This window comes from Lolium rigidum, chromosome 5 (genome assembly GCF_022539505.1).
Source record: "Lolium rigidum isolate FL_2022 chromosome 5, APGP_CSIRO_Lrig_0.1, whole genome shotgun sequence".
Classification (NCBI taxonomy): Eukaryota; Viridiplantae; Streptophyta; class Magnoliopsida; order Poales; family Poaceae; genus Lolium; species Lolium rigidum.
Genome location: NC_061512.1, coordinates 106,627,457 through 106,644,326, shown reverse-complemented (window position 1 = coordinate 106,644,326; position 16,870 = coordinate 106,627,457). Strand labels below are relative to the sequence as shown.

Below are 16,870 nucleotides of genomic sequence, written 5' to 3'. Positions count from 1 at the left end.
CATCCCCAAGCTTAGAGCTTTCACTCTCCTTGATCATATTGTATCATACTCCTCTCTTGATCCTTGAAAACTTCCTCCACACCAAACTCGAAACAACTCATTAGAGGGTTAGTGCACAATAAAAATTAACATGTTCAGAGGTGACACAATCATTCTTAACACTTCTGGACATTGCATAAAGCTACTGGACATTAATGGATCAAAGAAATTCATCCAACATAGCAAAAGAGGCAATGCGAAATAAAAGGCAGAATCTGTCAAAAACAGAACAGTCTGTAAAGATGGATTTTATTAGGGCACCAGACTTGCTCAAATGAAAATTCCCAAATTGAATGAAAGTTGCGTACATATCTGAGGATCACTCACGTAAATTGGCTTAATTTTCTGAGTTACCTACAGATAATTAGGCCCAGATTCGTGACGAGCAAAGAAATCTGTTTCTGCGCAGTAATCCAAATCTAGTATTTACTTTACTATCAAAGACTTTACTTGGCACAACAAAACATAAAACTAAGATAAGGAGAGGTTGCTACAGTAGTAAACAACTTCCAAGACTCAAATATAAAACAAAAATACTGTAGTAAAAACATGGGTTGTCTCCCATAAGCGCTTTTCTTTAACGCCTTTCAGCTAGGCGCAGAAAGTGTTTATCAAGTATTATCGAGAGATGAAGCATCGACATTACCTTGGGCTTTACCCTTACCTTTCTTGTCCTTTTTCTTACTCTTTGGCTTAGGGAATATGTGGCTACCCCCGGGTGTAGAGGTGAATTTTAGGGTGCCTTCTCTCACGTCTATGACTGCTCCCAATAGTTTCAGCAGGGATCTTCCGAGTGTGATTTGTCCTGTTCCTGCGCATTCAATGACAAGGTAATCAATGGATATTGTTATCCCAAGAATGGTTGTATGCACACCTGCAGCTATCCCTTTAGGAATTATAACAGAGTTATCAATAAGAGTTATTCCTTCTTCCCCTTCAGTGAATTCCCAAAGTTTCAAAGATTTATGAATACTCTTAGGCATTAGGCAAAATTCAGTCATAATATCACAATTAGCATGAAGAGTTTGGTCACCTATGACAATTTTAATAGTAGGATTCCACAATGAAGGTTCAGAGTTGACTAAAACTTGATCAAGACGGTTACGAATATATCCATAATTTTCATTTAAGCGAGATGCACTTGTCTCAAGAGTGTTTAATCTATTATGAATGCTAATAAGGGCTGAATCAAAGTTATTAGATGAATCATGTGATGTAACCAACTTCTTTATGGCATTAAAAGCTTGATCCCCATTGCAATGAAGGAAATCTCCTCCCACTAGAGCATCCAAGGCATATCTATAGCGAATCATAAGACCAAAATAAAAATTACTAAGGAGCAAACTTAGAGTCATTTGAGGTTCAGTTTTACGATAAGAAGTAAAAATCCTGGACCAAGCATCTTTAAAACTTTCCTCATCCCCTTGTTTAAAAGTAAAAACTAATTCCTCAGGTGAAGAAGTAACAGGTACAGAGCTAGACATGATAACAAAAGTAAACTAAATGCAAGTAACTAATTTTTTTTGTGTTTTTGATATAGAGTGAAAGATAGTAAATAAAGTAAAGCTAGCAACTAATTTTTTTGTGTTTTGATATAATGCAGCAAATAAAGTAGTAAATAAAATAAAGCAAGACAAAAATAAAGTAAAGAGGTTGAGAAGTGGAGACTCCCCTTGCAGCGTGTCTTGATCTCCCCGGCAACGGCGCCAGAAAAAGAGCTTGATGGCGTGTAACTCACACGTTCTTTGGGAACCCCAAGAGGAAGGTATGATGCGCACAGCAGCAAGTTTTCCCTCAGAAAGAAACCAAGGTTTATCGAACCAGGAGGAGCCAAGAAGCACGTTGAAGGTTGATGGCGGCGGGATGTAGTGCGGCGCAACACCTGAGATTCCGGCGCCAACGTGGAACCTGCACAACACAACCAAAGTACTTTGCCCCAACGAAACAGTGAGGTTGTCAATCTCACCGGCTTGCTGTAACAAAGGATTAACCGTATTGTGTGGAAGATGATTGTTTGCAAGAAAACGAGTAAAGAACAAGTATTGCTGCATGATTTGTATTTCGAGTATAAAAGAATGGACCGGGGTCCACAGTTCACTAGAGGTGTCTCTCCCATAAGATAAAAGCATGTTGGGTGAACAAATTACAGTCGGGCAATTGACAAATAGAGAGGGCATAACAATGCACATACATGTCATGATAAGTATAGTGAGATTTAATTGGGAATTACGACAAAGTACATAGACCGCCATCCAACTGCATCTATGCCTAAAAAGTCCACCTTCGAGTTATCATCCGAACCCCTTCCGGTATTAAGTTGCAAAGCAACAGACAATTGCATTAAGTATGGTGCGTAATGTAATCAACAACTACATCCTTAGACATAGCATCAATGTTTTATCCCTAGTGGCAACAGCACAACACAACCTTAGAACTTTCGTCATCGTCCCGGTATCAATGTAGGCATGAACCCACTATCGAGCATAAATACTCCCTCTTGGAGTTAAGAGCAAAAACTTGGCCGAGCCTCTACTAATAACGGAGAGCATGCAAGATCATAAACAACACATAGGTAATAACTTGATAATTAACATAACATGGTATTCTCTATCCATCGGATCCCGACAAACACAACATATAGTATTACAAATAGATGATCTTGATCATGTTAGGCAGCTCACAAGATCCAACAATGAAGCATAATGAGGAGAAGACAACCATCTAGCTACTCGCTATGGACCCATAGTCCAGGGGTGAACTACTCACTCATCACTCCGGAGGCGACCATGGCGGTGTAGAGTCCTCCGGGAGATGAATCCCCTCTCCGGCAGGGTGCCGGAGGAGATCTCCGAGAATCCCCCGAGATGGGATTGGCGGCGGCGGCGTCTCCGGAAGGTTTTCCGTATCGTGGCTCTCGGTGCCGGGGTTTTCGCGACGGAGGCTTTAAGTAGGCGGAAGGGCAACGTGGGGGGCCACACGAGGGCCCCACACCATAGGTCGGCGCGGCCAGGGCTCGGGCCACGCCGCCCTATGGTGGCGGCGCCTCGTGGCCCCACTTCGACTTCTCTTCGGTCTTCCGGAAGCTTCGTGGCAAAATAGGACCCCGGGCGTTGATTTCGTCCAATTCCGAGAATATTTCGTTACTAGGATTTCGAAACCAAAAACGAGCGAGAACAACGAATCGGCTCTTCGGCATCTTGTTAATAGGTTAGTTCCAGAAAATGCACGAATATGACATAAAGTGTGCATAAAACATGTAGATATCATCAATAATATGGCATGGAACATAAGAAATTATCGATACGTCGGAGACGTATCACTGCTCAAAGAAATTATGCTACAACTGAAAAAGAATTATTAGCTGTAGTCTTTGCTTGTGATAAGTTTAGATCCTATATTGTTGATTCAAAAGTTACAATTCATACTGATCATGCTGCAATTAGATACCTTATGACAAAGAAAGATGCTAAGCCAAGGCTTATTAGATGGGTACTTCTTTTGCAAGAATTTGATTTACATATTATAGATAGGAAAGGTGCTGATAATCCTGTTGCTGATAATTTATCTAGATTGGAAAATATTACTTATGATCCTGTTCCTGTTAATGATAGTTTTCCAAATGAACAATTGGCTGTAATAAAGGTGAACTCGCGAGATAGCCCTTGGTACGCTGATTATGCTAACTTTATTGTATCCAAGTACTTGCCTCCAACCTTTTCAGCTCAGCAAAGGAGGAAATTCTTTTAAGACTTGAGGCATTATTTTTGGGATGACCCACACTTATATAAAGAAGGAGTGGATGGTATTCTGCGAAGATGTGTTCCTGAATAAGGACAACAAGAGATATTGAGTAAATGTCATGGTAGTGCTTATGGAGGACATCACGCCGGAGATAGAACCGCGCAAAAAGTGCTACAATCAGGTTTTTATTGGCCAACTCTCTTCAAAGATGCAAGGAAGTTTATTTTATCTTGTGATGAATGTCAAAGGGTTGGTAATATCTCCAGACGCAATGAAATGCCTATGAATTATACTCTTGTTATTGAACCATTCGATTGTTGGGGATTTGACTTCATGGGTCCTTTCCCTTCTTCGGAAGGTAACACTCATATTCTTGTCGCTGTTGATTATGTTACTAAATGGGTAGAAGCTATACCCACAAAAAGTGCTGATGGTGAGACTTCTTTAAAAATGCTTTTAGATATTATTTTTCCTAGATTTGGAGTACCTAGATATATTATGACTGATGGAGGTTCTCATTTTATTCATGGAGGTTTTAGAAAAACTCTTGCTAAGTATGGTATTAATCATAGAATTGCTTCCGCTTATCATCGTCAAACTAGCGGGCAAGTAGAATTATCAAATAGAGAGATTAAATCTATTTTGGGAAAGACTGTTAATAAATCTTGAAAGAATTGGGCTATTAAATTGAAGGACGCATTATGGGCTTATAGAACTGCTTATAAAAATCCTATGGGTATGTCACCTTATAAAATGGTTTATGGAAAAGCTTGTCATTTACCTTTAGAATTAGAGCACAAAGCTTATTGGGCTGTAAGAGAACTAAATAAAGATTTCAAACTTGCTGGTAAGAAGAGACTGCTACAATTGAGTTCTCTAGATGAATGGAGAAGTGAAGCATATGAAAATGCTAAACTCTTTAAGGAGAAAGTTAAGAAATGGCATGATAGAAGAATTATCAAAAGAGAATTTAATGTTGGGGATAAATTCCTATTGTATCGGTCTCGTCTCAGATTCTTCGCAGGGAAATTACTCTCAAAATGGGAAGGACCATATGTCATTGATGAGGTTTATCGATCAGGAGCAATTAAAATTAGCTCTCTGCAAGGTAATGCCACACAAGTGGTGAATGGACAAAGACTCAAGCATTATATCTCGGGTGATTCTTATAATGAAGATGTTGATGTTATTCAAGTGGTAACTCCGGAAGCTTTCATCAAAGGCCAAGTTGACAGTCCTGCAGAGTCCGACTTTGAATAGGTAACAGTTTTGGTAAGAAAAAGTCCGCGTTTAACTTTCCGAACAATGTTTTTGCAACTTTTGGAAAATATGAAAAATTACGAGATCGAAACGGGGTGGAGGAGACGCACGAGGGTGTGCCCCCATAGGCCGGCGCGGGCCCCAGCCTGGCCGCGCCACCCTATGAGGGCACCGCCTCGTTGTCCCTCTCCGACTCTTGTTCGACCTGGTACTTTCCATCTGTCGTAAAAATTACTGCTATATAATCCCCCGGACCCCTGGAGGTCCGTATATCGTTTTCTCGACGTGTTTTGTTTCGAGCTGTTTCTGTCAGGATCTATTTTCAATCTAGAAGCACCATGGTCTCCAACAACAAAGACAAGGAGCCTATGGAGGAAGATATTCAAGATCCCGAGTGGAAAGAGGTGGACGAGAGCGTCAAGGAAGAAGATGAAGAATAAGTGGAGGAAGACTCGTGCGCATACCCGCGTGCTACCATTGCGAGCATCGAGGTGGTGGAGACCCCTTTTAATGCAAAGAAGAGCGCAAGAATTCGCACCGGAGGAAGATTTCCACGTTACTACCTAGCTCCAAAGACATCTTCTCCAGGCACTTACCACCCCTTCCGCAATCTAATTTACAATAATCAAATTGAAAGGACTCCCAAGGCAGCATTGCCTAGCAATTGGGATATAGATCGTTCTAACACTGCAGGAAGGATAAAGCACTGAAGCGAAGAGTGGGGAAATAACTCCAAGAGTTGGGACTCGCCGTCGGACATACTTCTTAACCGCGTCGAGCACAATTCAGAGATGATCCGCAACCTCATGTACAAGATCGATGAGCTTCAAGAGCTTGTTGAGAAGCTTGTCAAGAATTCACCATCACCACCGAAGGAGTAATTCATCATCGGTATTGGCATCCCCTTGGTTTGTTCCAAGCTTGGGGGAGTGCCGCGGTATCACATCATCACTATCTTTTACTTTTTATTATCAAGTAGTGTCATATCATGAGTAGGGAAGTTATCATATAAGATGTGCTGCGGTATGGAAGTATCTCTCTTTAGTTGGTTATCTATGTATCCCTTGGTGTGAGTTATCGTTATAGAATATTAATGAGAAGTTTTATCATTTACATATTGCACATCTTATTTTAGTTTGCAATCTCTATTATGTGGTTGATCTTGTTGTTAGTATTGGTATCACTTTGGGAGCATTGAGTAAATCTATTTGGTTTTGGCAAACTTAGCATTGGTCAATAGCAACAACACTTTGAGTTTAAGTAGAAAAGAGGAAATACATGTAGATATGTTATTATCTTTCTTGTTAAGTCCTAGCTTAGTATTCTGAAGTTAAATTTTTTTGTGCTTATAAGGAAGATGCATGATTGTTTCTATCACATGTATATTTGTTTGTTTCCATCAACTCTTATGCTTGCTAATCAACCTTGCTAGCCAAAGACCTGCACCGAGAGGGAATACTTCTCGTGCATCCAAACCCTTTAAACCAAACCTATGCCATCAGTGTCCACCATAACTACCTACTACGTGGTATTTCCTGCCATTCCAAGTAAATACTTCATGTGCTACCTTTAAACAATTCAAAACTTTATTACTCCTTATTTGTGTCAATGTTTTATAGCTCATGAGGAAGTATGTGGTGTTTATCTTTCAATCTTGTTGGGCAACTTTCACCAATGGACTAGTGGCTTCATCCACTCATCCAATAACTTTGCAAAAAGAGCTGGCAATGGGGTTCCCAGTCCCAAGTTAATTAACTTTTGTAATTTTACAAATAGACACTCCTCCATGGTATGTGATTGTTGGACGGCACCTGAGGATTCGGTTAGCCATGGCTTGAGAAAGCAAAGTTGGGGAGGAGTGTCATCTAAATAAAACTAAAATAAAAAGACGCTCCTTCATGGTATGAGATTGCTGGCAGGCACCCGAGGATTCGGTTAGCCATGGTTTGTGAAAGCAAAGGTTGGAAGGAGTGTCAACCAAAAAGAAAACTTTATGGGAGCCGCTCTTTGAGAGTTTGTCTGGCAAGGGGGTTAGAGTACCCGCTACCAGTCGTTGACAACAACAAACACCCCTCAAAACTTTACTTTTATGCTCTCTATATGATTTCAAAACTTGAAAAGCTCTAGCACATGATTTAATCCCTGCTTCCCTCTACGAAGGGCCTGTCTTTTACTTTATGTTGAGTCAGTAAACCTATTTCCCTCCATCTCAGGCAAGCATTTGAGTTGTTGTGATCCAACCATCTATATTGTGATATATTTAATCATGCCTTTTATTCTTCCTTGTTTAGTACAAGTTTTATCTGATGAATATAGCTTTAAAGATTATCAATGATTATGAGGAGATTATTATGATTGAGTATGCAAGTTCTGCTATATAAGCTTTAATATAAGAGCTCCGCTCGATAGATAAGTATAATCTGTTAGCTTGTTCTTTGACCAAGAACGAAGTTTGCCATCACCAATTATGATTTTCTATGCACCTTCACTTGTGATTTCCTTTTACTTGTTTCAAGTTGAATTATATGAGGACGTTGTTCACTATTATGTCTTGTGTAAATTAATATGATGCTTCTTGTCCGTATTTTATTGATCGACTCTTCACTCCATAAACATGTGGTCTTGTTTACCGAGTTCAGTTCGCTTGGGGACAAGCGAAGTCTAAGCTTGGGGGAGTTGATACGTCCATTTTGCATCACTATTTTATATCATAATTTACTGTTATTCATTGATATATTTCATATTTGGAGATGATACTTATGTTATTTCATCTATTTTGCATATTTCATGATTATTTGGAGATCGCACACCGGAGTCAGGATTCTGCTGGAAAAAGCACCGTCAGGATGCAATATTTCGGAAGATCAGCAATTGACGGGAATTACACGAAAATTCCTATTTTTCCAGAAGACGAAGAGAGCCAGAAGGGGGAGCCGAGGGGACTCGAGGTGGGCCCACCTCATAGGCCGGCGCGGCCCAAGGCCCGGCCGCGCCGCCTCGTGAGGAGGGGGCCCACAACCCTCTCTCGTCTCCTTTTCTTCGCGTACGTCTTCGTCCCGAAAACCTAAGCCCCGAGAGGATAGTCGCGAAGAGTCACGGCCGTCTCGCGGGGCGGAGAACACCGAGAGAGAAAGAGCTCTCCGGCGGGCAGGAATCCGCCGGGGAAATTCCCTTCCGGAGGGGGAAATCGACGCCATCGTCATCGTCATCGAGCTGGACATCATCTCCATCACCACCGTCATCATCATCATCATCATCACCGCCATCTCCACCGCTGCACCTCGTCACCGCTGTAACGATTTGGGTTGGATCTTGATTGTTTGATAGGGGAAACTCTCCCGGTGTTGATTTCTATTTTTTATTGATGCTATTGAGTGAAACCGTTGAACCAAGGTTTATGTTCAGATTGTTATTCATCATCATATCACCTCTGATCATGTTCCATATGATGTCTCGTGAGTAGTTCGTTTAGTTCTTGAGGACATGGGTGAAGTCTAAATGTTAGTAGTGAATTATGGTTGAGTAATATTTATAATATTTAAGTTGTGGTGTTATTCTTCTAGTGGTGTCGTGTGAACGTCGACTACACGACACTTCACCTTTATGGGCCTAGGGGAATACATCTTGTACTCGTTTGCCAATTGCGGGGTTGCCGGAGTGACAGAAACCTAAACACCCGTTGGTATATCGATGCAGGAGGGATAGCAGGATCTCAGAGTTTAAGGCTGTGGTTAGATTTATCTTAATTACTTTCTTGTATTTGCGGATGCTTGCAAGGAGTATAATCACAAGTATGTATTAGTCCTAGGAAGGGCGGTGCATTAGCATAGGTTCACCCACACAACACTTATCAAAACAATGAAGATTAATCAGCTGTAGGAAGCGAAAGCACTAGACTAAATTCCCGTGTGTCCTCAAGAACGTTTGGTCATTATAAGTAAACAAACCGGCTTGTCCTTTGTGCTAAAAAGGATTGGGCCACTCGCTGCAATTATTTCTCTCGCATTTTACTTACTCGTACTTTATTCAGCTGTTACATCAAAACCCCTTGAATACTTGTCTGTGAGCATTTATAGTGAATCCTTCATCGAAACTGCTTGTCAACACCTTCTGCTCCTCGTTGGGATCGACATTCTTACTTATCGAAGATACTACGATACACCCCCTATACTTGTGGGTCATCACGAAGAAGCGAGCGAAAGTCTCGCGAGTGGGGCGGAGAGCCATGTAGGCCTCCATGAAAGTTGCGTAGCAGGAAAGGTAGAAGATGGCATTGCCAGGAAGATGATGAGGTTGGAGTTGGTAAAAATCCAAGAACTGGCGGAAGAAATCGGAGGCAGGAAGGCCGAAACCGCGCTCGAAGTGAGCAAGAAAGACGACGAACTCACCGGGTTCGAGCACCGGTGCAATCTCATCGCCAGGAAGCCGGCAGGATACTCCTTCCGGTGTCCTTCTCGACCGGTACAGCCAGTCGATCTCGTGCTGATTTACCTCGGAACCTCTCCAGGATCCGCGGGTGGTGCCGGAAAGATCTACCCCGGGTGCTTGGCTAGAGCTACCGGCCTCTTGGCTTCTTCCGGAATCAGCCTCCATCTGGGCAAGCTCGGCTGAAAGTCCGTCGGAAGCGTCGCTTTGATGGCTATTGGAGGAGGATTCGGAAAGACGATCCTCGCTAGACAAATGAATTTGAGAAACGCCGGAATCTACCCGAAAAACAGATTTCCCAAGATCTACCCTTGCGCGAAGATCTACGAGTAAAAGAAAAAGCAAAAGAAAAGAAAGGGTAAATACTCTACCGGCCCAAGATCCAAAGAGCAGCGAAGAAAGGAGCAAATGTGTTTCGAGCCTAACCTGAGGCGGCGGAAGCGCTTAGGGAAAAGGTCGCCGAAGCGGAGGCAAGCTCGTGAGCGCCGACGGAGGCTGGCAACGGAGAAGGGTGAAAACCGCCGAAGAAAGCTCGAAGCGGTGGCGGCGAAGAAGCACCGGTGGATCTCTCCGCTGCAAAGATCTTCAGCGCAGCAAGAGCAACGGCGCAAGTTCGTCGGGAGCAGGGCTCTGGCGGCGACCGGCGGCGACGAGGTTGCACGAGGCGAAGGGCTCGAAGCACTGGGAAGTAGGCGAATGCGGGGAAAGAGATGAAGTGGAACCGCACTCCCTCTTTATAGGAGAAGGAGTTAATGGGCCAGCAACCGCTGGGCCGCGGCGGTTCAGTTCGTGGGCCGCCACGTGGCGCGATGATACACGCGCGGAAAATAATGTGCCACAGGGAGGCCACAAGGATCCGAAACGGCAGCGAGGATCCGGTGCGGTATCATAAATGCAGGCGCGGAAGCCGAAGGGAAGTGACCCCTGACACTGGCGCGTCAGATACAGTGCGCATGTCTCTGACAGCAGACTGTACCCAAGAAATTCTCGACTTCACCGAGGAGGAGTTTAATGACATAAGATACCGGGAGAGTCTGGAAAGTAACAGAAAGAGGCTAAGGCAAAGAGGCCGGCATCTTCGAACAGGGTGCCGGAAAGATCAAACCGGTACCTTGTGAGATAGGAACCTGGCATGGCCCGTCGGATAAAATCCACCGGACTATACCAGCTTCGGGGACTAATGTTGGGGGGATGACCCCCGGTATGCCAAAGGCATGCCAAACCGGATGGTTTGAGCCATCAAGATACCGGTTTGATGTTCATTCCGGAGAGCAAAGTTAAACGATTGGCCAAGTAAATCTATACCGGTATCCCCAAAGGGAGGTATACCGGTATGGGCTAAGAAGACACCGGACTGCTGGTAAGAAGTGCACTGTAGCACGTCGGCAGGACTGGTCAAAGATTCTCTCAAGAGCTAGAGGACAAGGATGACCTAAGCAAAGTAACTTTAAACGAAGCCCTGACGCCAAAGAGCAAGGTGACGCCAAAAGCTACCGGAGGACGTCAGCCTCCCCGATTAAAGAAGATACTGGCGTCACCTATGATTAAAGTAGTTTTGTAAAGTAGTTTGTCTGTTCAAAGATGCCATTAGGGTTCCTTCCCCTGTAAGCCACCCTCTCCCCTATATAAGGAGAGGGGGCACTCCCCTTCGCGGGCACGCATGATGAGAAGATGAGATAGATGTATTCACAAACCTGTATTCTGTAGAAATCAATGAAGAGAAAGATCTAGAGCAGAGTTCTTCCTTGTGTCTCTCTTCTTCTACCTCTGGCTTAGGCCAAGTTCTTGGGGAAAGCACCCGGAAGTTCATCCAATCTAATCCGAAAACCCTCCCCCGAATCCTCTAGCGTCCAACTCGGCCCCAACTTAAGCCATCCCATGGCATCTGTCTGTTCACCACGACGACAGTCAATTTGAAACTTGAGAATTTATACTGATGGGCAACTTAATCCTTGTGTTAATGTTAAATTTCCCTGGCATTCTCCTGCAAATACCTGTTGTGACGAGTCTGAGGGCCAGCATAGTGTTTCATGAGCATGCCAAACAGGCTGTGTCATGCCCACTGTTTTCTTTTGGGTATTTTTGTGTGCTCGCTGCTGTTGGTGTTTGAAGTAGGTGTCCGACGGAAAATGATCTTATGTATATGCAATGTATATGCAATGTATATGCAGTGTATATGCTGTGTATATGCATTGTATATGCATTTTCTCATCTTCATTTTCTTAGTATCATTTTCTATGAGTTTTTTTCTGAGTTTCTCTAGCTAGGGATAGAAATTGTGTTCCTCCTTTTGTCTCATTTCTTATGATAACCTGGTCGAGAGATTAACCAAGTGCTTGCATATGCGTATATAGGATGCATATACAGTGTATATGCAGTGCATATGCGCTACCGACAATTTTTAGCCGTACTCTAATTGATGAATTTTTTGCATACTTGTTACAGCTCCAACCTAACATGAAGTTTTATGCACGCACTATCTAGATTATATTCTTGTTGTTTTCTAGGTCATATGTGCATCACATATGCAGTGTATTTTCCAGTGCATATGCACTGTTTTTGCATTGTATATGCATTTTTCTCATCTTTCATTTTGTAAGTATCATTTTTACGAGATATATAGGATCTATAAAGATTTGTAAATGCATTGTGTGATATACATGCTTTTCCTGTTTTATGATTGCAGAGTAATGGGTAAAGATCACACAAACCGTGCTGGTACAAACAACGCTGACTCTGAATGGACTGAAGAAGACGATTCGTTAGCAAGCATTGAAGAATTCTGTAACCCTACTGAGGTACTAAATTTTTTTACACTGCCTTTTTTGTTCCGGTGGCTTCAACATTAGTTTTACACTGCCTTTTTTTGCTTTGCTAAGATCCTTCTGTTTTTTGTGATAATCAGAATACAGTCATCAATGGTAACAACTTTGATAAGGCTTCTCATAGAGTTTTACATGAAAAATGTAAGTTCTGCTTTGGCTTGGTTCCCGGATTGTTATATATTGATTTTCTTTTTTGTTCTTTGATCTTGTTGAAGTGCTTTCAAAAATATGTGAGAAGGAACTATGAGAATTGATCAATAACTTCATATTTTTTATTTGCAGAAAGCTAAGAGGCTAAAACATAAAATCATGGCATCAAAATTACGTGATCCATCTACTCCCTATCACCAGGTTTGTACATCCTACAAGTTTGGTGCTGAGACCTTATGCTTCATCTAGGACCTGTAATCTATTCTGTTTATCTAGGACCTGTAAAACGTGATTTGATCTCTGTTTTGTGGTGTGTTGATTTTATGATCTGTACCGACTGAAGATGGTAGTTGTTTTCTTGTCAGCGCGCTGCACTTGCAACAGTTGTTTCTAGTGCACTCCTCATTTCTGCCAATAGCAGTCTTAGTTGTTGGTTAAATGTGTTGTACTCGTATAACATTTCTTTGTGAAATGTCTCGTATGTCTTGGGTCATAGATCTGGATGTTTTTCTACGTGTTCAATTGTCAATGAACCCGATTGGGTTAAGGGTTAAAAGCTTCTAACAGCTTGTAGATGAAGCATAAGATTCATTTTGGGAAGGATTCATTTATAACTTTCTGCCATTTCTTTTTTTAAAAAAATAGTGTTCAATATTATTTTCATTGCAAGCAGTAGTTTATTTTTCATTATGTCACTCTCAATGTAGTAAATTCCCTAATATTATATATTTTTGAAATTTGCAGCCTAAGAAGGCTAGGATAGACAATGCAGAGACCATAGTTTCGACAAGGTATTCTGGCAAATTATTTTCATCAGTAATCAGAGGATTGACTCCTAAGCAGATATATGTATAGAAGGGTATGGGATGGATTGCATGTTAAAGTTTGTAAAATCAGATGTTCCACTTAGATTTGTAAAATGGATAGCAAGTGTTTTTGATACAAATGCCTCAGAAATCCAGTTAACAAAAAAGTTCATACCTGTTACTAAACAAACAATTCACAACATTCTGGATCTCCCTATCGGTGGCATTGAGCTTGTACCGGATTGCGAAGCTGGTCGTGAGTTCCTCCTGTCACATTTCCATGTTACCTCCATTCCAAATGTCAATTTCTTCGCAAACAAGCTAATATCTGGAGAAGATTTGTCCGACGAAGATATTTTCATCTGTTTCATGTCTGTCTGTTTCACAAGCGTCCTATGTCCAAATTCAAGCGTCTTACCAAGCACTCAATATTTCCATATATTCAAGGATTGCAAAAATGTCAGAAGATATGATCTCTCAAAGTTTTTCTATGATTGGTTAGTTAGTAGCATCAGAAGCTTCAAACATGCAGTAAAGAAAAAGTCAAAACGCACAATCACATTTGGTGGATGCCATTATGTTTTAGCTGTGAGTATTTTTCAGTTCTTCTGTTCATTTTTTCCATTCTCTTCCTCATGTATTTTTCAATGCCACATATTATAAGAGCTAACTTAGAACTTATTATCTCAGGTTTCATATCTTGATAGTGTGGAATTTGGCCTAAATTCACTTCCTGATGAGTACCCGCGAATGCTTGTTTGGAAAGGTAACAGGATAAGGTAATATTCAGATATGGACAAAAATAGCAGCAATTCATTTGGTAAAAGGCCTTTGAAAAGATTGGTACCTGCTTCGGCGTACCAGGTTTGAATTATTTATGTTCTTTTTCTGCCCTTTTACATGAATTTAAGTACTGTTTGCAGCAATGTTTATGTTCTTTACACATTTCCCCTTTTTTGTTTTTTAATCATTTTGAGTTGTTGCAGGTTGACCGATCATTTGGGAAGGATTCATGTACAAAATTTCCCAAGGCTTTTAGTTCACCTTACAATTTCAATGGGAAGCTAAAGTCGATGTTTTCATCTTTCCTTACTGAAAAGGTAATTTTCTAACGATGAAAAGTATTATGTGCACATGATTTTTTTAAATAATAAACTGCACTATCCATGCACTCCTCCTCTTGCTGATCTACACAACCTGTAGTTCCTACCCGTACTACCCATGCTTCTATCCATACATGTATACATGCACTTTGCATGCCTGCAGCGAAACCACTATTTTTTAAAATTCTATGTTCTACATCTATATTTAGTTATAAGAGTCTGAAGTATCCCATACCCTTATATTAGTAGGAGCATCCGTGCTTCATCGGTTGTTATTTTAGTGCTTGTGACAACTTGGGTCAGAACTTATTTTTGGTAGAAAATAAACTATCATGATGTACTCAATTGTTGTTTGCCACTGAGTTTAGTTTACTCGACAAATTGTAGAACAAAGTGCTTCATAAATTTTCCTGAGTATGATGCGCTTTTTTATCAATTACTTGAATTTTAGTTGAGAGGCCAAATAAATTATCATCAATTTGAATTTTCACTGTCCTGATGTACTCAAACTGAAACACCTATGGGATAGGTGCTTCTTAGTACTGTTATGCCCATATTCAACAAAGAATAGATGTAGAACATAGAATTTTAAAAAAGAGTGTAGGCATACTTTTTTTTGTTGTATATGTACATGATCTTTTGCTGTTAATTTATGCTCCGTATGTATATGCTCAGTGTATAAGGTGTATATGCTCCGTATATGACATGTATATGCAGTGTATATGGGGATGTAAATGCAATATATATGCTCCGTTCTATAGATGTATATGCACTGTATATGAGTTGTATATGCAGTGTATATGCACTGTATATGAGTTGTATATGCAGTGTATATGGGGATGTAAATGCAGTATATATGATCTGTTTTTGAAGATGTATATGCATTGTATATGAGTTGTAAATGCAGTGCATGCTCCGTATATGACATGTATATGCTCCTTATATGCTGATTGTTTCCACTTATTTTTTTTAAATAGGTTATTGAAGATATTGTTCATGTTGTACTCACAAATAACATTGGGAAACCTAAGGATTTCGAAGCGTGGTCACAATCTTTAGTTTGTGATGTGCTCAACTGTTTTCACAATCCCCAACATGTGAATGAGCGTACAATCAGCAACAACTCAATAGGTTTTTATCCGACTAAACCTTCTAAATCATTTTAACAATATAATGTTCACGTTTACGTGTAAATTTATGCTTTTTCCACTAATTTTATGCGGGGAATCTCTTCGAGTTTAAATTCCCTCTAGGATTTCAGAAAAGTCCAACAATCACAGGTAACAACAATGGAGAAGAGTTGCCTGTCTCTAATGAACGTGTCAATGAGAATAGTCCCGGTATGATTGGTCTTATTCTACCTTAGTTTTCTGTTTTTATATCTATAAATTTCCCACATAAATAAATATTTACAGAGTTTTTATGTTCAATTTTACATAGGGATTCAAGAACAAAACAGTGAACACAACATATTTCAAGGCACTAATATCCTTGACTTAGATAGTGGTACTTTCAGTAAAGGAAAGCTTGCTTCTGGTAAATACCAGCAGTTGAACAATATATTATTCAAGAGTGTACCACATGCCTCATTTAATAAACCTGGTAATGTTTTTCTAAAATTATGTAGTTTCAAAAATCATTTATCCCTCCCTTACTGCCCATCATTCTTTTAGTTCTAACACGGTTTCTTTCGACTTGTTAATGTAGATGTCCCTAAATCAACATTCATTCAACATCCAGCGAGTGGTAGATACTTTTCAAGTACCAATCGGTAATTTTGTTTATCTATCGAACTTTTTAAAGCGATGTGTGGTGAATAACATAATTACCTGATTATTAATTTACTTTTATCTTTTCAACAGAAAAACCAATTACATCAACTAAATCAGATATGGGTACTCATACACATGCACATAATACAAATGAGGGTAATGGATGTGTAGTTATTGACAATGTACCTGTGCAAGAAGAAGTTACAGAAAGATCAAAAGAACCAAGCGAGACCATGCATCCAACAGATAAAGTCCTTTCCCCAATTGTGCCTTTGAGTTATCACAGATTTTCAGTGAGCATGTAACCACAAAGGTAATTAGATTTTTGTTAGTAGTTCAAAACTTGAAGTTGTTGTTTTTATTTTTAGTTCCATATTTTTTGGTGACATGACATGTTTATTTTCAAGGATTCCCCAACGACACCCTCTGTCAGTAGTTCTAAACTTGAAGCTGTTGTCAAACACATTGCACAGAAAATCATTGATCTATCATCTCCAGTTTGCGATCCTCAGCTTGTAATTCTAGACGATGTAATACATCTCTTCTTTTTTACCATGTTATTTCATTTCTATGTATATGAATTCAATGTTAAAGAAAATTCTTACACATTCAATTCTGTTTTATTTTCTATTTTTTTTTGGCGAGTAGTCAGTAAGTCCAGAAGTACAGGTCACACGAGAGTTTAACTTCAACCAAAAGTATGAAGCTATGTCTAAGCAAATAGACCAAGCATACAACAAAGCTGAAGA

The 16,870-nt window shown here is 40.5% G+C and overlaps 1 protein-coding gene across 1 annotated transcript; it reads left to right on the top strand.

Moving 5' to 3' along the window:
• The first annotated feature begins 14,033 nt into the window (after nt 1-14,033).
• Nucleotides 14,034-15,515, top strand: LOC124656229. Its single transcript, XM_047195010.1, has 3 exons — nt 14,034-14,110; nt 14,233-14,346; nt 15,327-15,515. The coding sequence occupies exons 1-3, from the start codon at nt 14,039-14,041 to the stop codon at nt 15,513-15,515; spliced, it is 375 nt and encodes a 124-aa protein (XP_047050966.1). The 5' UTR covers nt 14,034-14,038.
• The last annotated feature ends 1,355 nt before the right edge of the window (nt 15,516-16,870 follow it).

Excerpts from the sequence above, each read along its gene's own strand:
- LOC124656229 (XM_047195010.1), top strand. The coding sequence starts at position 14,039 with ATGGACAAAAATAGCAGCAATTCATTTGGTAAAAGGCCTTTGAAAAGA. Across the intron at positions 14,111-14,232 it reads TACCTGCTTCGGCGTACCAG|GTTGACCGATCATTTGGGAA; the intron begins GTTTGAATTATT and ends GAGTTGTTGCAG. Across the intron at positions 14,347-15,326 it reads CATCTTTCCTTACTGAAAAG|GTTATTGAAGATATTGTTCA; the intron begins GTAATTTTCTAA and ends TTTTTTAAATAG.